This window comes from Trichoderma harzianum (genome assembly GCF_003025095.1).
Source record: "Trichoderma harzianum CBS 226.95 unplaced genomic scaffold M431scaffold_4, whole genome shotgun sequence".
NCBI classification, from domain to species: Eukaryota; Fungi; Ascomycota; class Sordariomycetes; order Hypocreales; family Hypocreaceae; genus Trichoderma; species Trichoderma harzianum.
The window spans coordinates 740,622-755,984 of NW_020209252.1; the positions used below are offsets into that span (position 1 = coordinate 740,622).

The 15,363-nt window shown below is 47.6% G+C and overlaps 8 protein-coding genes across 8 annotated transcripts; 3 read left to right on the top strand and 5 right to left on the bottom strand.

Annotated features, from left to right (window-relative positions):
- Positions 1-32: 32 nt before the first annotated feature.
- Positions 33-1,222, top strand: M431DRAFT_111413 (hypothetical protein; the record flags this gene model as incomplete). Its single annotated transcript, XM_024911796.1, has 3 exons — positions 33-423; positions 502-979; positions 1,040-1,222. 3 exons carry the CDS (start codon positions 33-35, stop codon positions 1,149-1,151), a joined length of 981 nt encoding a protein of 326 aa, XP_024776132.1. The 3' UTR covers positions 1,152-1,222.
- A 394-nt stretch (positions 1,223-1,616) lies between these two features.
- M431DRAFT_81186 (hypothetical protein) lies at positions 1,617-2,828 on the top strand (the record flags this gene model as incomplete). The annotated part of the gene is made up of 1 exon (XM_024923010.1): positions 1,617-2,828. The coding sequence occupies one exon, from the start codon at positions 1,617-1,619 to the stop codon at positions 2,826-2,828; it is 1,212 nt and encodes a 403-aa protein (XP_024776133.1).
- A 789-nt stretch (positions 2,829-3,617) lies between these two features.
- M431DRAFT_550565 (hypothetical protein) lies at positions 3,618-4,673 on the bottom strand. Its single transcript, XM_024921321.1, has one exon. The coding sequence runs from the start codon at positions 4,390-4,392 to the stop codon at positions 3,874-3,876; it is 519 nt and encodes a 172-aa protein (XP_024776134.1). The 5' UTR covers positions 4,393-4,673; the 3' UTR covers positions 3,618-3,873.
- A 462-nt stretch (positions 4,674-5,135) lies between these two features.
- On the bottom strand, positions 5,136-5,892 carry M431DRAFT_518220 (hypothetical protein). The gene is made up of 4 exons (XM_024920362.1): positions 5,729-5,892; positions 5,631-5,674; positions 5,480-5,577; positions 5,136-5,427 (listed from the first exon to the last, which is right to left on the bottom strand). Exons 1-4 carry the CDS (start codon positions 5,825-5,827, stop codon positions 5,240-5,242), a joined length of 429 nt encoding a protein of 142 aa, XP_024776135.1. The 5' UTR covers positions 5,828-5,892; the 3' UTR covers positions 5,136-5,239.
- Positions 5,893-7,702: 1,810 nt separating this feature from the next.
- M431DRAFT_492933 (hypothetical protein) lies at positions 7,703-8,485 on the bottom strand (the record flags this gene model as incomplete). Its single annotated transcript, XM_024917056.1, has 1 exon — positions 7,703-8,485. One exon carries the CDS (start codon positions 8,483-8,485, stop codon positions 7,703-7,705), a length of 783 nt encoding a protein of 260 aa, XP_024776136.1.
- Positions 8,486-8,878: 393 nt separating this feature from the next.
- M431DRAFT_15131 (hypothetical protein) lies at positions 8,879-9,301 on the top strand (the record flags this gene model as incomplete). The annotated part of the gene is made up of 1 exon (XM_024912837.1): positions 8,879-9,301. One exon carries the CDS (start codon positions 8,879-8,881, stop codon positions 9,299-9,301), a length of 423 nt encoding a protein of 140 aa, XP_024776137.1.
- A 1,062-nt stretch (positions 9,302-10,363) lies between these two features.
- Positions 10,364-12,382, bottom strand: M431DRAFT_492934 (hypothetical protein; the record flags this gene model as incomplete). Its single annotated transcript, XM_024917057.1, has 4 exons — positions 10,364-10,741; positions 10,804-11,024; positions 11,098-11,292; positions 11,353-12,382. The coding sequence occupies 4 exons, from the start codon at positions 12,380-12,382 to the stop codon at positions 10,364-10,366; spliced, it is 1,824 nt and encodes a 607-aa protein (XP_024776138.1).
- A 1,018-nt stretch (positions 12,383-13,400) lies between these two features.
- On the bottom strand, positions 13,401-15,064 carry M431DRAFT_15133 (hypothetical protein). The gene is made up of 2 exons (XM_024912838.1): positions 14,856-15,064; positions 13,401-14,784 (listed from the first exon to the last, which is right to left on the bottom strand). Exons 1-2 carry the CDS (start codon positions 14,959-14,961, stop codon positions 13,772-13,774), a joined length of 1,119 nt encoding a protein of 372 aa, XP_024776139.1. The 5' UTR covers positions 14,962-15,064; the 3' UTR covers positions 13,401-13,771.
- Positions 15,065-15,363: the final 299 nt, after the last annotated feature.

A 15,363-nucleotide genomic window follows, 5' to 3' on the forward strand; every position in this document is an offset into this window, starting at 1 on the left:
CATAATCCGACTTTGTCCTCTTAGACTGTGCGATGGGCCAACCTCCTATTCCACCCACTCCCAGTGAGGTCAATGTCAGTGGTAAAACGGTCATCATCACCGGTGGCAATGCTGGTTTGGGGTACGAGGCTGCCAGACAATACCTTACACTGGGTGCCTCTCGCGTAATTCTGGCATGTCGTTCTATTGCTCGAGGAAAAGACGCCGTAGCATCCCTCCGAGCTGACCCTACCGTCAAAACGCCCAATCCCGACGCCTTGATCGAAGTGTTCGAACTCGACCTCGACGACTACCAATCTGGACTCCGATTTGCTAAGAAGGTGAAGGATGAGGTCAAGGAACTTGATATCCTCTTGAACAATGGTGGACAGGTCTTTTTAGGATATGAGAAAAGCAAGAGTAACCATGAGCGGAACATGCAAGGTGAGAGAGAAAAAGGAGATATGACCCGACGGCTGTACAGAACTGAGAAAATGCTGATTATTTTTCCATTGATTTAAGTGAACTGCTACACCCACCTTCTCATTTGTCTTGAGCTGTTCCCGCTCTTGCGATCTACCGCCGCGGTTAGAGGATTGCCTTCTCGTATCACATTTACGGGCTCTGCCACCCAGATTAAGCAAAATACTCTATCCAAAAAACCTATAGCGCCTGACAGCTCGGTACTCAGCCACTTTGATGATGAAGCTACTTTTAGCAAATTCTTTCGTTATGCTGATACCAAAACTGTTGTCAATGCCTATGTTCGCCGCCTGGCTGCATTGGCGCCCTCCGAAGTCATCGTCAACAACCCATGTCCTGGCCTTGTGCAAACGGGGCTGGATAAAAATCTTCCATTCTACCTGAGGATTCCAATGGGGCTCGTACGCAAGTCTATGGCTCGTACAGTGGAAGAGGGAGCGCGAACGTTGATCTTCGCAAGCGTCGTTGCGGGACCTGAAACTAATGGCAAGTTTTTGCAACATAACAAAGTTGACCCGTACGTGCACTCGAAAATGTTTACCAGACCATTATAACATACACTGACAGCAATCAATAGAGGTGCTGCTTTTCTCAATACTCCTGAGGGAGAAGAGTTTATTGGAAAATTATGGAGGGAGTCGGTGGAAGACGTTGCCGCCTTGGATCTCGCACTTAGTGTTTACGCCTAAATTTATGCTTTCCATGGTCTCGCCATTCCTGTGTCAATAAGATCCAGAGCAGTTCATTATATATAAATGATTTACATTTAGGGACATTTTTATAAGCACCTATTTCTATATAACGAGTACTTATTCAAAGTAGAATTGTGTACAAGAAAGTACATAATGTCCACTGGGATTTTTTCTCGAAAGTTCGTTTGACAATTACCATAGCTAGATCCTGAGCCCGCCTTTTCCAACCAATCAGAGTTAGCTTCGCTGGCATCAGCATGTACCTGATTAATATTTTCAGCAGCGAAAACTCCAAGCCTACGCAAAGATGGCCATGAGCTTTTCGTTAACATAACGATTGCATACGCAGAGTGCCTGCCAGTGAAAATTCAGGCCGCCAGCATCTGCAGTACAGCGAAAATCCTGGGGTTCTCATAACATTGAAACATTTGGTGCTTGGTCCATAACGCGAAATTGTCAACGATGCACTACATCCGCCTTCTCGCACCGCCAAAGTTGGCCATCAGCGGCTCCAAGGCTCGACTAGACCTCGTCATCACAATAAATACGGACCTGAGCGACTCGCTCCTGTTTGTGCAAGATTCCCTCGAGATAATCATTACGGCTGAAGTGGCGTCCTCCGCTGGCAAGACGACATGGGCTCTCACTGGACGTGGTGAGCTGGTCTGGAAGCCAGGCATGAGAATTCTCAAGCCAAGTCTCAATCTTCCCTTACAGTTTATAAAGACGCTGGCGGCCTCTTCCAAGACCGAAATATGTATTAGTGCTAAACCAGCACTTTCAGCAACGGGGGTGCAGAGCATACTCATGGATTCTATCAACTCTGCCCAGGACGAAGTTGGGGGGCTAATCATGCCTGTATGGGCAGAAATACGCCCCAAAGGACATAACGACGACCATATTTGTACACGGAGACTATATTTCAGCGGCCAAAATGAAGGAGGAGAGTTTCTCGAGATAGAGGAAGAGCTGGGTGAGAGTATGGCTCGCCACGTCTGGGACGGAGGACTGGTTACGCTTTGCGCTGTCGCTGGCATTCCCGCAGGCAAAAATTACGCCTCAAATCAAGAGGTGACCATGACCGCCATGCGAGACATATTGTGCACTGCCGGCGAATTGAACATTCTGGAGCTTGGTTGCGGTGTCGGCACGTTAGGCATTGGTCTCTTCGCTGCGCTCCGACATATGCGACCGGCTGGGTCTGGAGGTTGTACCGTCTTGCTGACCGACTTGGAAGACGCAGAGGCCCGGGCAAGCCGTAATATTTCTCGCCTGCAAGAGAATGCGCACACGAATGGAGAAGACACTGCCCAACTGCTGTATGAGAACCTGGACTGGGAGAACGGCAGGGAAGGCCGCTTCGGGCCGCAAGTCCAAGCCCGACGTTGGGATCTAATCGTGTTAAGTGACTGCACTTACAACGAAGATGGGCTTCTCTCCTTGGTTGAAACACTGTCAGCCTTACACTCTTTTAACGTAAACAAGGCCACGGGAGAGTCATCATTTACGACCAAGGTCTTTGTTGGGACGAAACCCCGGCACTCTTCTGAGAATGCGGTATTTGGACTTCTTGATCAAGCGGGCTGGAAAATGCAGGCGAAGCAAGTATTGCCACTCCCTGTCCTAGGATCGGAGGCACAAACAGTCGAAATGTACCTGTTTGAGAAGTCATGATGGGTGTCTGCGAATTTGGGTAGCTACCGCTTGAGAATTTTTGAGCTACAATTAGGGTCAACCAGACTGCATAGCTGGATCAGACAGAGCCGCCGTCCAGGTTACAAGACCAAGCCCAGGTTCATATTCGACAGCAGTCCTGATGATGCACCCGATATTACGTCGACCTACGGCTCGGAAACCATGTTGCGGAAGATCCTCGAGAACCCAGATTTTAGATGCGACCAATATCTCACGAATACAGCCATGAGTGCTGCAGATCAGATTCTCCAATGGGGTGATCTGTCTAGGCTGAAGCTATTCCTTGAGAGTACAAGGCCAACATCTCCAGGCCTTTGGGTCTCTTCAACTAATCATAAAGCGATGGTCTAATAGTCCCTCTGATAATACCGTGAGAGCTGGGATGTGGTATTTGACCTCATCGATCATATGCTAGATATCATGGGTGGGGACCGATGAGACAATAAGTTTCTATGCATGGCTGCGAGCAGGAACTGCGTACCGTTATCCGCCGATTGACAGATAGAGCTCAAGAAATGGCGGAGCTTGAGGCCGAGTTATTGGACGGACCCAAACCTCAGCCACAACTGATGGCGAGAGTGTCTGCACAAACCACATTGGAATTGTAGAGTGACAGCCGAAGAATAAAAATATTAAGGACTGAGCTGTTGTGTGAAGGACAGTCCCAGCACACTTGACTCTTGCTTACCTTGTTTGTTCTTGTGGCTTTATTAAAATTGTGATGTGCACACCGACCTGGGTTCACTGGCTGATAGATGTGACCTTAAGTTCTGAGGAATATGTCGATGTTTGGTGTCTGCTGTAAGCTCTGTCTGTTAGGACTCGGCCCTATACCACCAACTACATGTACATAACCCTGATTCACTCAATCCACGCCAATCCCGTGTTAAACTAACATTCTCGGTCACCCAACACGACAACCCATCCAAGCTCTCTCATCATATCCATTACAGAAGAGGCCAAAGCTCCAACGTAGACTCTGACAATGACCTGCTTCAACGAAGAAATAGCTTTTAGCTGCTCATCAACTCGCAGCAATGCCTCTCGAATGAACAGCTCGATTGTCCTCGCATGGCTCGGTCAAGAAACTGGAATTATTGCCGTGAATGAAAGTTTCCAGTGTCGTTAGGTTAGCGCATCTTTTTTGAAGAAGTCGTAAGCTCTGCTGGCTATCTTCCCGGAGTTCGACCTCACAGGATTGACCTTTTCTTTTCTCCACGACTGGGAAATTGATACATAAATGAGTGAGTAAATTTGTATTCACAGGTCCGATGCGGTCCAAGAAGGATTGAAGGAGGCCAACTTGTTGCTGCGTTGTATCTACCAAAGTAAAGCGATTCATACCGTATAGCACTGCACACGCCTCACGGTATATCTGTCCATTGCTATGTAGTAAGGCGAGCCAGCGAATGGGTATATCGGGCGCAAATGTCTCTACTCGAGATCCATTGTCTTGAAAAAGATAGATTGGGTGCCCCATCACCAGCATTCGCTTGTATATATCGAAGCGAACCCTTTCGGGCAAATCTGAGAACCCCATCATACCAAAGACCGGTGGCTATGAGCCACGCCGGGTGTCGAGCCCGCTCGGGGTGATGGTAAGGTGTTTTCGAAGGGGAAGACAAATGAGTTGAGATGTGAGCCTTCGTATCTTCGGAGCCCGTAGGTCGGCCTTTTATTATTGAGGTAGGATATTATTCTCAGACACTCGGCGGGGCGTATCGAACGTCAACCCTTTGAAATACGTCCGGGGTAGTGGTTAGCCGATCTTGGGCGGGTGGGCGTCTCAGGGCATGGCGAGGCTGTGAGGAGTTATGATATGGTCTTCGTATGTAGGACATGTCGCAATATATTTGTCTACATACCGATTGTGATGAGCCTCTAAGCGTAGCTTAGAAGAAGGATAGAGAACAAGTTAAGATATCTTTGGCCTGCTGATGGCGTTTGAGGAGAGAAAAATTGTACTCGTATGCATAGGATCCGTGCTTCGTGTTGGGTGGATTGTGAGCTAGCCAAGAGGAATGCTTATAACCTAACAATACTAATGCGACATTCTACCAACGCCAGTGCTGTACTTTGTACAATTAAAAGTAAAAAGGCTACGAATACCTCTCCGTCTCCCATTTAAAAGGGAATATTGAAATGAATGGGCTTTTGCACTTGTAAGGAGGATAGTGAGACTGTATCTACTGGTTACATGGAAGTAGAGCACCAGATGTGCCTGTGCCGAAATTTTCTGTTGCTGCCTCAGGTCCCGCATTTGGCACTTCTGTTGGAAATTATGACGTGGATTTCATTATGCCTATCTTTGTGAGATCTTCTCGAGCAATTTACTCTGTGCCATATAATAGTCGCTTAAATTTACAAGACATAGTATTTCGGCCGTTCCTCTAAAAGTTTGCTCCACCGCACTGGATTGACCGGGCATTGTGGAACCAGTAAGCCGGGAAATCGGCCTTTCTTGACTCATACCACTGGCGAATATCTGCCAGGCCGGAGGGGAAGATAGTCTGGGATCGGAAGTTGCCAACATCATCCTGGCAGTCGCCGGGCTTGACGGTAAATGTGCAGACAACGTCTGAGAACTGTGTTAGCAATGAACATTGTAGGCTTTCCGATATGAAACTTACTATCTGGCAACCAAATTGATCCAATCGTGTCCCATCCAATGGCCTTGCACTCATTAACGGTGTTGTAAGTCAGGCTCTGGCTTGGGCCGGTATAGTTACTTTTACAAGTCAGCAACTGTTCGGCAGACCAGTATTACTGAAATGAACTTACGGGCCAGCCCAGATCCAGATAGTGTTTGGCGCACGACGAGCGAGCTATATGTACTGTTTAGTAAAGGATAGTATGAGATGTTGTGCAATATTACAAACCTCTGGGATGGGTGGCTCGATTTGGCCTGTAGGTGTGCAGCTGCCAATCTGAGCAAGAGCTGCAATAGAGAGCAAGACGATGTTCTTGATGCCCATCATGGTCGTAGATTGGTTGGGTACTGGAACAAAGTGTTGAAGAGGAATGAGTTGCAGAGAGTTGTAGTGAAGAGGAACTAAGCCAGTCGACTATTGAAGGCAGCTAAGAGCTGACTTATATACACTTCCTAACTGACGTGAAGAATGCAAGTACTAATACGAATCTCAACATATTACCTCATGCTCGAAAGGCTTTGGTATGATACGAGTACTGGAAGGTATTGTGAAGATTCTATTGGAGCAACTAAGAAAATCCAGGGCAGGGGGCCGTGAAGCTAATGTCGGTTGGCTGCCAGCAATATTTCGAGGCGGTGAAAATCCGTCCATAGGCGTTGACTATGGTAGAATTGCAGACAGTTGAAAGACAGAGTTAGCCTCGACATAGGTCTTACGTCAGAATAAAGAAGGGGAAATGGAGCCGTATTTAATTTACAGCGGATGAGCTGAACGAGTAGGATCCGGTTGAGGTCTTAGTGAAGGATCGCTAGATCGCTAACGGAATACGATGGCCTAGAATCTTAGAGCATATGATTTGCCCACGGAACTCCGCGGGCATGTGAGTGGGCTAAGCTAAATATAAGCCTAAACAAAATCCCGACAATCAGCAGGGTTATCTCTAAGACGAATGCATTTGCCGAGTCTCTGCTGAGAAAAGTTCCGACAAGAACAGACATGCTTCGTATTTGTACCCCTGAGTTTCTGTAATTTTTAGTCAGCCAGGATTGAGTTGATTGGGCTTAATCCCTAGCGGTGATGGCACTAGAGCCAAGCTGACTGCAGCCACGTATTACCGTATACGGAAATATCACACCACACAGCCGCTCAACTCAGCTCTCTGCAACACAACACGATCATGATCTGGCATAAGGGAAAAAAAAAACAAAAAACATACAACAGCCGGTGTTCGCTGATGGTCACCCACTCAACTACTAATCTGTCTCTCATTAGCTTGACTCTGGGAGAGCGGACGGGATCCCGTATTTTCTAATGGATATGGTCGTATGTGCCAGGACTTCGACAACTCGGACTTAAATTCCAGCTCCCAACACAGCAGCCAAAACTTCAAAAAATTTACAAAAACATACAACAGCCGGTGTTCGCTAATGGTCACCCACTTAACTACTAATCTGCCGGTTAGTGGCTTGTCTATGAGGTGGAAACAGGATCCCGTATATTTTAATAAATATAGTTATATATACTTGGTCTTAGAGATGATTACATGTAGCCTTAGGCTATGGTTCAGTCCCAAATCTGAATTTCAAGCTGTAAGGTTCGGAAACCCCATCCTCACTTTGGAAACCCCATCCACACCCAATACAGCTGGTCTCGCCCAAAACGCAGTGTCCGCCGCGCGAGAATCCGCTCTTGCAGGGTCCAGCCTCTCACACTTGTCGGGTGGCCACCCGAATCTCGTATAGGGATCCCATCTCGATCTGCGTGGCAGTAGCTGCGAATACCTGGTGGTGGTCTCCGTTCCCGTCTTGAAAGTCCAGCGGAACGACTCCTTGGTGTAGCTCTCGTAAACCAAGGCAGCCTTCAGAAGTATCGCGTCCTCCTTTCCCCCGGGGCTGAAATATTGATCAATGCATTAGAGTAGACACACGCAATGACCTGTGCTTCTCACTCCCAGTCTTCAACGTCGTCTTGAATAATACACGGAGCATCGACCCAAAGGTAGCGGAGACCGAGATGAATCGAGATTGAATGACCGTGAGCCAGCACTTGAAAGATTGCGTCTAATGAAACGAAAGAAGAAGAGAAAGTATAAGAACACCATGCAAACCATACAAACACCGTTGTTCGCCAGTGGTCTCTCCTTGAGGTCATTAGTAGATGACGGCCGTCAACTTGAAGCTGTCTGCTCTTCTGCACATTCGCTCACCGTGCCTGGTCTTGAGCTCTGTCCTCCGCCAACCGCTCGAGACCCTTCGCTTTCCGGTTTCCAATCACCGCCTTTTCGTGTAGTGTCAGTGGCATTTGTGGCAACGGCGCGCGCGCAATCGCCTCGAATACGGGCACCCACGTTGGGGTATCCTTAGATTCTCGCCGTACATCGCTTACAGCAATCATAAGTAGAATCCTAAGCACAAAATGCGCATCATTACCAGCGACGTGAAGCATTCCGCTTGTGACGGGGATGCCGAAGACTTGTAGGAGTAGCTTGAGGCTATAATTGCGAGAATCCTGGAGGGGATAGTGAGCAGCCTTTGTTGTATCAATTATGAAAATTGGCTTAAGATTAATGTTAAGATCTTGAAGAAGTTTTTTTTCCGTAGAGATTCCGTGGGCGATAAGGATCACTGGATGATGTGGCTTAAGAAGCTTCTCCAGATTCTCCTTTAGGCTGGCGAGCGGAATGCATTTATGTTTACCAAAGCAAAAGCGATTATCTTTTGTGCAAAAATAAGTGGGATCTTGAGTAACCCAGTGATATGATCGTATAACTTTTGCTTGCGATTCTGTCCATGGTAAAGAAGTGTGGCAGAGACTATGCAGATCCTTGGTGTGTAGGATAGAGATACCAATGTGGAATTGTACCGGCAGACCGTGTTGCTCTTTAAGCTCGTCAATGTCGATACCTACAAGAGTTACGTCTCTGAATTGTGTCTTTGGCTTCTTTGGCCGCCAGGTAGAAATAGTGTGTGGCCAGCGCGGAGCCATTCCCGGTTGGACGCGCACTTCGCGCCTGGACCCATCGAAGGCGTCCAAAGACAATTGACTCGCAAATGATTCACGATGAAAGCGATTAAAGGGGCTACAGGCTGTTTTTAATAGTCTACCTCATAACGGATGTACAACAGAATTAAACGATTATATTGCAGCAGCAATAGCTCTATTTCCATCGGGTGGAGAACTTGTACGAGCCAGTTTGAAGCGGTGGGCAATAAAGGTGAAGATAGCGAAGAATGTAAATGGGATCAGGAGATATCTGGGTAAAGCGGTCTTCATCAACAGGGTCATGATCAATTTAGACTATGGGCTTTCCAGCAGCCAAGCAATAAGCATTGTAAAATCAGCCAGCTTAGAACAACTTGCTGATTGATATTATCGACAATGGCTTCGGAAGCCTCTCTTTCTTCCAACGCATCGAGTCATTGTTTTGCACTTACTCGATACCTCTTTGCAAGTCGAGCATCGGCCGAAACCGCATGCAACCCTAGAAACCGTCGTCGTCCGAGTACTCGCAGCCACTCTCCTAAACAGAACTTTATGATCAACGTCTTCGACATTTCACCCATCATGGCTGCGGAATCGATGCACTTCACGAGCGGCATACTGTCCCTCGCGTACTCTGGTCGTGTTAGTCTGATGGGCGGCACTGCGGGCGTAATAGCCATCACGTACGGCGCCATCATGTGTAATAACCTGAAGCTGCAGGGCGAACTCGTGTACGTGTGCAAGGTCGTGGGAATGCTTATCAAGAGGGTGAATGGAGGCCATGTGGAACCGGAGAAGCAGATTGGGGCTCTTGTCTAGGGTAAATTTTAGGCTGGAGCAATGGGACGAGGCGTTTAAAGCTGCGCAGAAGAGTGTGAGTCCGGGACAGTAACTTACTATTGCTCCGTGAGGATATCATTAGATAGATCAAAAATTGTGAAGGCTAATATTTTACCGTAAATCTGACTATACAAACAGTAAAAAGGCTTCTATGTTTTGTACATATTGTTGAATGCTCCGTGGCGTAGCACTCGCTCCCTCAGTGCCACGATGGATCGATTCATGGCCTGCCACCATTGCGTACCTTTTTCATCCAAACAGAAGCATGCGACTCTGAATTTAAAGACTTGGGATGCAAAAAAATGAAGACATCTAACTTGAGAGAAGAGCTTGATGAGACCCCGAATTCTCCACTACCTATGGTCGTATGTGCTTGGACGAGGCGCTGGGAGTTCTCATATCGCCGATACTTCTGAAACCGGTGTGCGCCACGGTCATCCAACTGACTACTAATCTATCTCTTATTAGCTTGACTCTGGAAGAACAGACAGGATCACGTATTCTCTCCATGGCAGATATACCTAGTTTGAGGCTATATTTTGGTTGCTATATGGGACTATCATGGCGCCTAGATAGAAGGCTTCAATAAATCTCAGTACAACAGTCCACTAGCCAAACCGCTCTAGTTACCGCAGGGAAGACCCTCTATATGTTAGCTTATCTGACTTAAGAGCCGTTTGTAGCTGACAGCCGATAAGCTGGATTAAAAACCCTCAGCCCGGTATACTCCCTAGCACACTTACTATAGTAGTATGTGTGTAGCGACCTCAGCAATATCCACTCTTCCCACCGCACTTCGTTCACAATATAATAATAAGGCATTTAGAATATACAATTAATGTTTTAGTCCGTGGGCAGAGTGTGAAATATGGAGAATTAAATTAGCGTTAAAGGATGTTATTACTATCGGCCCTTTATTATATATAGCTTTTTTTCACAGGCATTCCGTACCTGAAGGCGAGTCGCAGGACTGTATTTTCGACCCTAATAAGTCCGAGAGATACAATAATATTGAATTCAAGTGGGTTCTAGGTGTTCCTATTATCGCCGGAATATCTCATGGCCTAAATAATCCTCACAGACTATACTCAAGCTGAGGATAGATTGGTTATACACTTTCCAGGGCAAAGATTTGGGATCAGCTGCACTATCAAGAGACGAAATGAAATCCCGCAACCTCTCGTTGAGCGGCAATCTCTCATTCGTCCAGGCGGCAGTATCCCTGTAGCGAATAGAGTATTGGATTCCCAAAGGCTGCATAACCTCTTTCTCAATCCGCTTGAGGCGAGAGGCTCCCCAATCGTTTAAAAATCTCGGCCAGGGACCCCTGAAAAACTGCTCAATAATTCTTCTGAACTTGACGGGATCCCTCGTAAAGGACTCGTCAAGAGATGTGCGACTGAAAATACCGACCGATCCCTAACGAAACAATAGTTAGAAAACCAATACTATTCTCAAATGACTACCCCAGCCAATCTTACCGTTGAGGGTCGGCCACCACGACTTGGTCGATCGGCTGTGACTGGTGGTTGGTTGGTAGAGATAGGTGCTCGCGCCGACAAGCCCTTTATCAGCTTCTCAATATCGGCGATCTGGCCGTCCAATTTCTTAACTTCTTCTTGAAGAAGTTGTGGTTCCGACTGACTGCGAGGGGTGGCAGGGGGAGTCACCGGTTGCTTCGATCGTGGAGAGCCAGCAAGATCTGTATGTTGACCGTTAGTATTCATTGTTATCTTTCATTGTCAATAGCACGTATTCTACAAGGCCTAACTAACCAGTAGCCTTTAGGTTTTGAATACGATGATTCAATTGGACAACCTGAGCGATCAGATCACTAAGATCAGGGCCTGATTGCTGATGGGCTGGTGGAGGGAAGTAGGAAGGCGACTGCTGAGCAGCAGGAATGGCAGTAAGAGGAGACGGCTGCAAACTGGGAGCAACTACAGCAGGAGAGCCATGGCTTTCGCCGCCTGATAACATCAGTACGCCACGAACAGATTACTTGAAGACCACACCGGGTAGAGACTCACTCTGTCTCAGCACGTCCTGTGCCGACGGACTGGATGTGAGTTCCTGTGCCGGAATATGCTGGAACAGTTCTTTTGCACAGGCTGCTGCAGTTGCTGCTGCGTACCGCTGCCACGTATCGTTCTTGTGCGAGTCCGCATAGTCACATATGCCCCGTATGACCAAGCAGGGAAACGTGTTCATGAGTCCGGCGGCCTCCATCTCAAAGCAAATACAGTCCTCTCCCGTCTGTAGCGCAAGCACTTTCCTAGTACTAGCATCTTTAACGAGTGTATTCCCTGATGCGATAACTCCATAATGGATCTTGGGATTTTCGGAAACCCTGGGGTTACGTGGTTTTACCTTGTTCAGGTCACAGGTGGAGGCGCAGTCACCATCTCCAATGTGTCCACAAGAGTCCTCAAACAGCCGGTCATTATGAGCCTCCTGATAGACGTAGGCCTCGCGCATACCAGGGTTACGTTTGAGCATGGCTCGGAGGAATTCAGGGATACGGGTGATCCCCCGCATCTCGTGCTGTTTTTTCAGAGCAGACACTGCGTTAAGAAGCACCGTGGGAGGTCTGTTTAGCATGCCCATACGCTTGAGCGTCCCCCCTTGGAGAACGTCGACAACATTCTGGATAGCTTTGACGAAGTCATATTGCACAACGCCACCGCTGGTTCCTTTGGGCTCACTGACGACGACGTCGCCAAGTCGAATATCCCTGTCTTGGCGGGGGACGCCAGCTCCAATACCGACCATGAGCCCAAATCGGACCTCAGGAAAGGACATCAGTAATGTTGTAGCAACATTTGACGCCGATGTAGTTCCGTATTCTCCAGCAGGAAGCGATGCTATGACCACGTTGTGGACATCGATATTGCCCCATGTATATACGTTGGTGTCTTGGCGAGGTTGAATAAAGTCGAAAGGCTTCTTGTGTTCATCGTCGAGCATAGCGGTTGCCGCCGCTGCCTCCAGGGGAAGGGCGCAAATCCATCCGATGGTGTATTCTTTGAAGCTTTTTGTAATTGAAGGCAGACTCGCCATGGTGGCCGTCGTTGGAGATATTCTTCGTGTAGAAGTGAATTATGTGTGTGGCTGTTTGCCTTGTCCACAAATTGAAGTTGAAATGGCTTATCCTGAGGGAAGAGCTGCCGGGAGAAGAGCTACTCTGAGAAAAGAGAGCTAGTATTCCTCATTACACGAGGCAATACCCGGAACACGGTGTGAATCTTTGGGGAAGATATACCAAGGGCTTTTCCAATCTCGGACAGCTGATGTAATATGAGGCTCTTCTCATTACGCATGCATTGAATATCGCTGGTGGACACGCATGAGCACCTCGTGATGCCCACACGTGCCAAATCCTGCTGCATATTGATGGAAGTTTGTTGGCACGCAACGCCCAATTTCGCCTGCAAGACATACCGGTTTAACCACTTCGTCCTTTGGGTTCCCGACTCCTTGTTGGCATGAATATCATCGAGGGCTCTAATCTCGCCACGTCATGTACGTATGGGTTGTCCCGCACTCACTGTTGGAAAAGCGGGACATGAGTCCCAATCGCCTTCGCTCATGCTCCACGAAGCAGTTGTTGGGCTGGTTGGGCGTCGAAGCTTGCAGGCCGCACTATATCATTATCTGATAGCCTTTCCGCTGCTCAGGCATTAATACTTCATCGATAGACAGCAACAGGCATATTTTCGGTGAGAAGGTGGATATATCTCAAGTTCTCAACTTACATGAGGTCGCGTTTCTGACTTGGCAGTAGACCCACTCTTTTGTTTTCGTGGGGGGCCATGGCTAACAGAAGCTTTAAACCTTTTGACTGCTAGTTAATAACCATATACAAAAAACAGAAGTATATATTGAGCATATTTTGCAATTCAGAAAATATTAATTTTCTCTTTAGTGTTGAAAACAAATTACCTAAAAGAAATATAATTGAAGTAAATATTATAAAAATTTGTTTACTAATTTTTGATTATCAACTTTGTAAATTTACCAGTGTGTTATCCAAGGGTAAACAGGAGTCTACCTACATGTACCCCTCCATGACTGATGGCTATTGCAGGCGATTTTCAGCACCACTTTCTATTCATTCGAGGCAGATGGTTGGCAATTCTTTAATATAATTCCGGATTCACTGACATTGATGTTGCGACTCCTTTCACAATCGTAGTATGTACCTGTAGTTTTGATGTTGTGGTGCTGGCGGGGCAGATCTGATGATGGGATCGGAGCTGAGGAGCCGGGCGCCTGAAAAAGGGAAAAAGATCCAGGAAGCTCGCCCCGGCACGAGGATTCGGCAAGCTCCGGTCCGGACAACAATTCTGCCCCTAGAAATAATGTGATGTAATATCAATCGATCAGCCTTATATCGAATTTACACACAACAAACCTCCACCCATAATGACGATTCCTAGAAGGCGCCTCCTAAAAATCTGAAGCATCCACCACCAGTACTGGCGTGGTCGTCACCTCTTCCTCCGCCTCTAGCCTCCTAGTACAAATAGCCTCAGTGATCTTCTGCTCAAGGAAACCGAGGCAGCCCTGGCCACACCAGCTATCGTCATCGGTACGAAACAGCTCCATCACAAGGCGCAGGGAGCTGTCCCTCGTCGTGCGAAACTCTGGATCCTGTATCTTGTTCCGAAGATTCAGCAGATTTTCAAACACCCTGTCTTTAACCTCCTTGACCTCTGTGACACGCTTGAACTCATGCTTGAAGCTTCCTGCAACACTCTGGGCCTTATCCCGGAGATTTCCCATGCCCGTCCAAGTCTCTTTATGAAACATCTCAAGACGGTGCAAAGCCTCGATGCTATCGCACGCCGCTCTTTGCTGGTATAGATTCCTATGCAGCCGTTGCTCAGCCTCCTCGACGTCCCGTTTCAGCCGCTCTCTGGTGCTTCTACTAAAGAAACCAAGGAACCTATTACTCCAGCTCGAGGCTGCGTCACGCGCGAGGTAAACCCTCCGCTGCCTCTCGCCCTCGAGTGCTTGGTAGAGACGCAAGCTCTTCTCGTGCTCTATCTTGGTATCACGGACGGCCGCGCGCTGTATTTCCAGCGCTCTCATCTCACTTTCGAGTGTGAACACGAAGCGCGTGGCATTGTCGCCGTCAGCCATGCACATGGTCGCCCTCGTACCAACGGTCCACACAACTTGCCTGCCGAGTTCGCATAGGTGGCTAAACCGCGTTGTTACCAGGTCTAGCTTCACTACCATACTTTTGTCGACTCGCTCAATACGAGCCGAACCCCGCTCGATCGTCAGTAATTCCGTAACCACATGTTCGATGGCGGAATAGGCATCGTGCCCGGTGTTGCGTAGATTCTCGTCACAGTCGCTCTCAAGGTGCTGGATCTCATCTAGTCTTTGGTATAGGCTTGTCTGGAGGTCTTGTGTCTGCCACTTGAAGAATATGAGACCGAAGTATATCCCGACTGCAGTACATGTAACCGTCAGCTAGAGCGTCACTGTGGGTGGACATAATCTTCCCGTCAGGTTAACTCACCCGTCCTACCGCTAGGATTCTCGCTGAAATCGACTGCTTCAGTCCCCCTAGCTAGGGGCAACCTGGTGATTTTCTGGGGGCCAAGGCCTACAACACACCTGACCATTTTGCTGATGCTGATCAAGTGTTGTATGATGGATGGATCATGCAGGGCGCAGAGGTACGACACTTGTTAACTACAACCACCACAACATGCTACAATGTCCACATTCAAGCCCACCTGCTCATCGTACTCTTGGGTAGAAATACATATTGGCTAGGTACATGGATATATTTCTTGAGAATTGCTATTCGGGCAGTAATCTTTTGTTACTTAGGTGGTACAACTCACAGGGACAGCCGGTAATGGTAAAAGAAAGTGTGACGTCCTGGCATTTTTATAATTAATATAAATAATGACTATAATTAAATTACTATCATACTGAGTTAGGAAAAAAATTTGGGTATTAATCAAATATTGCATAAAAATATTATTAATTAAATTTATCTGCTGTATACGAATCTGGAC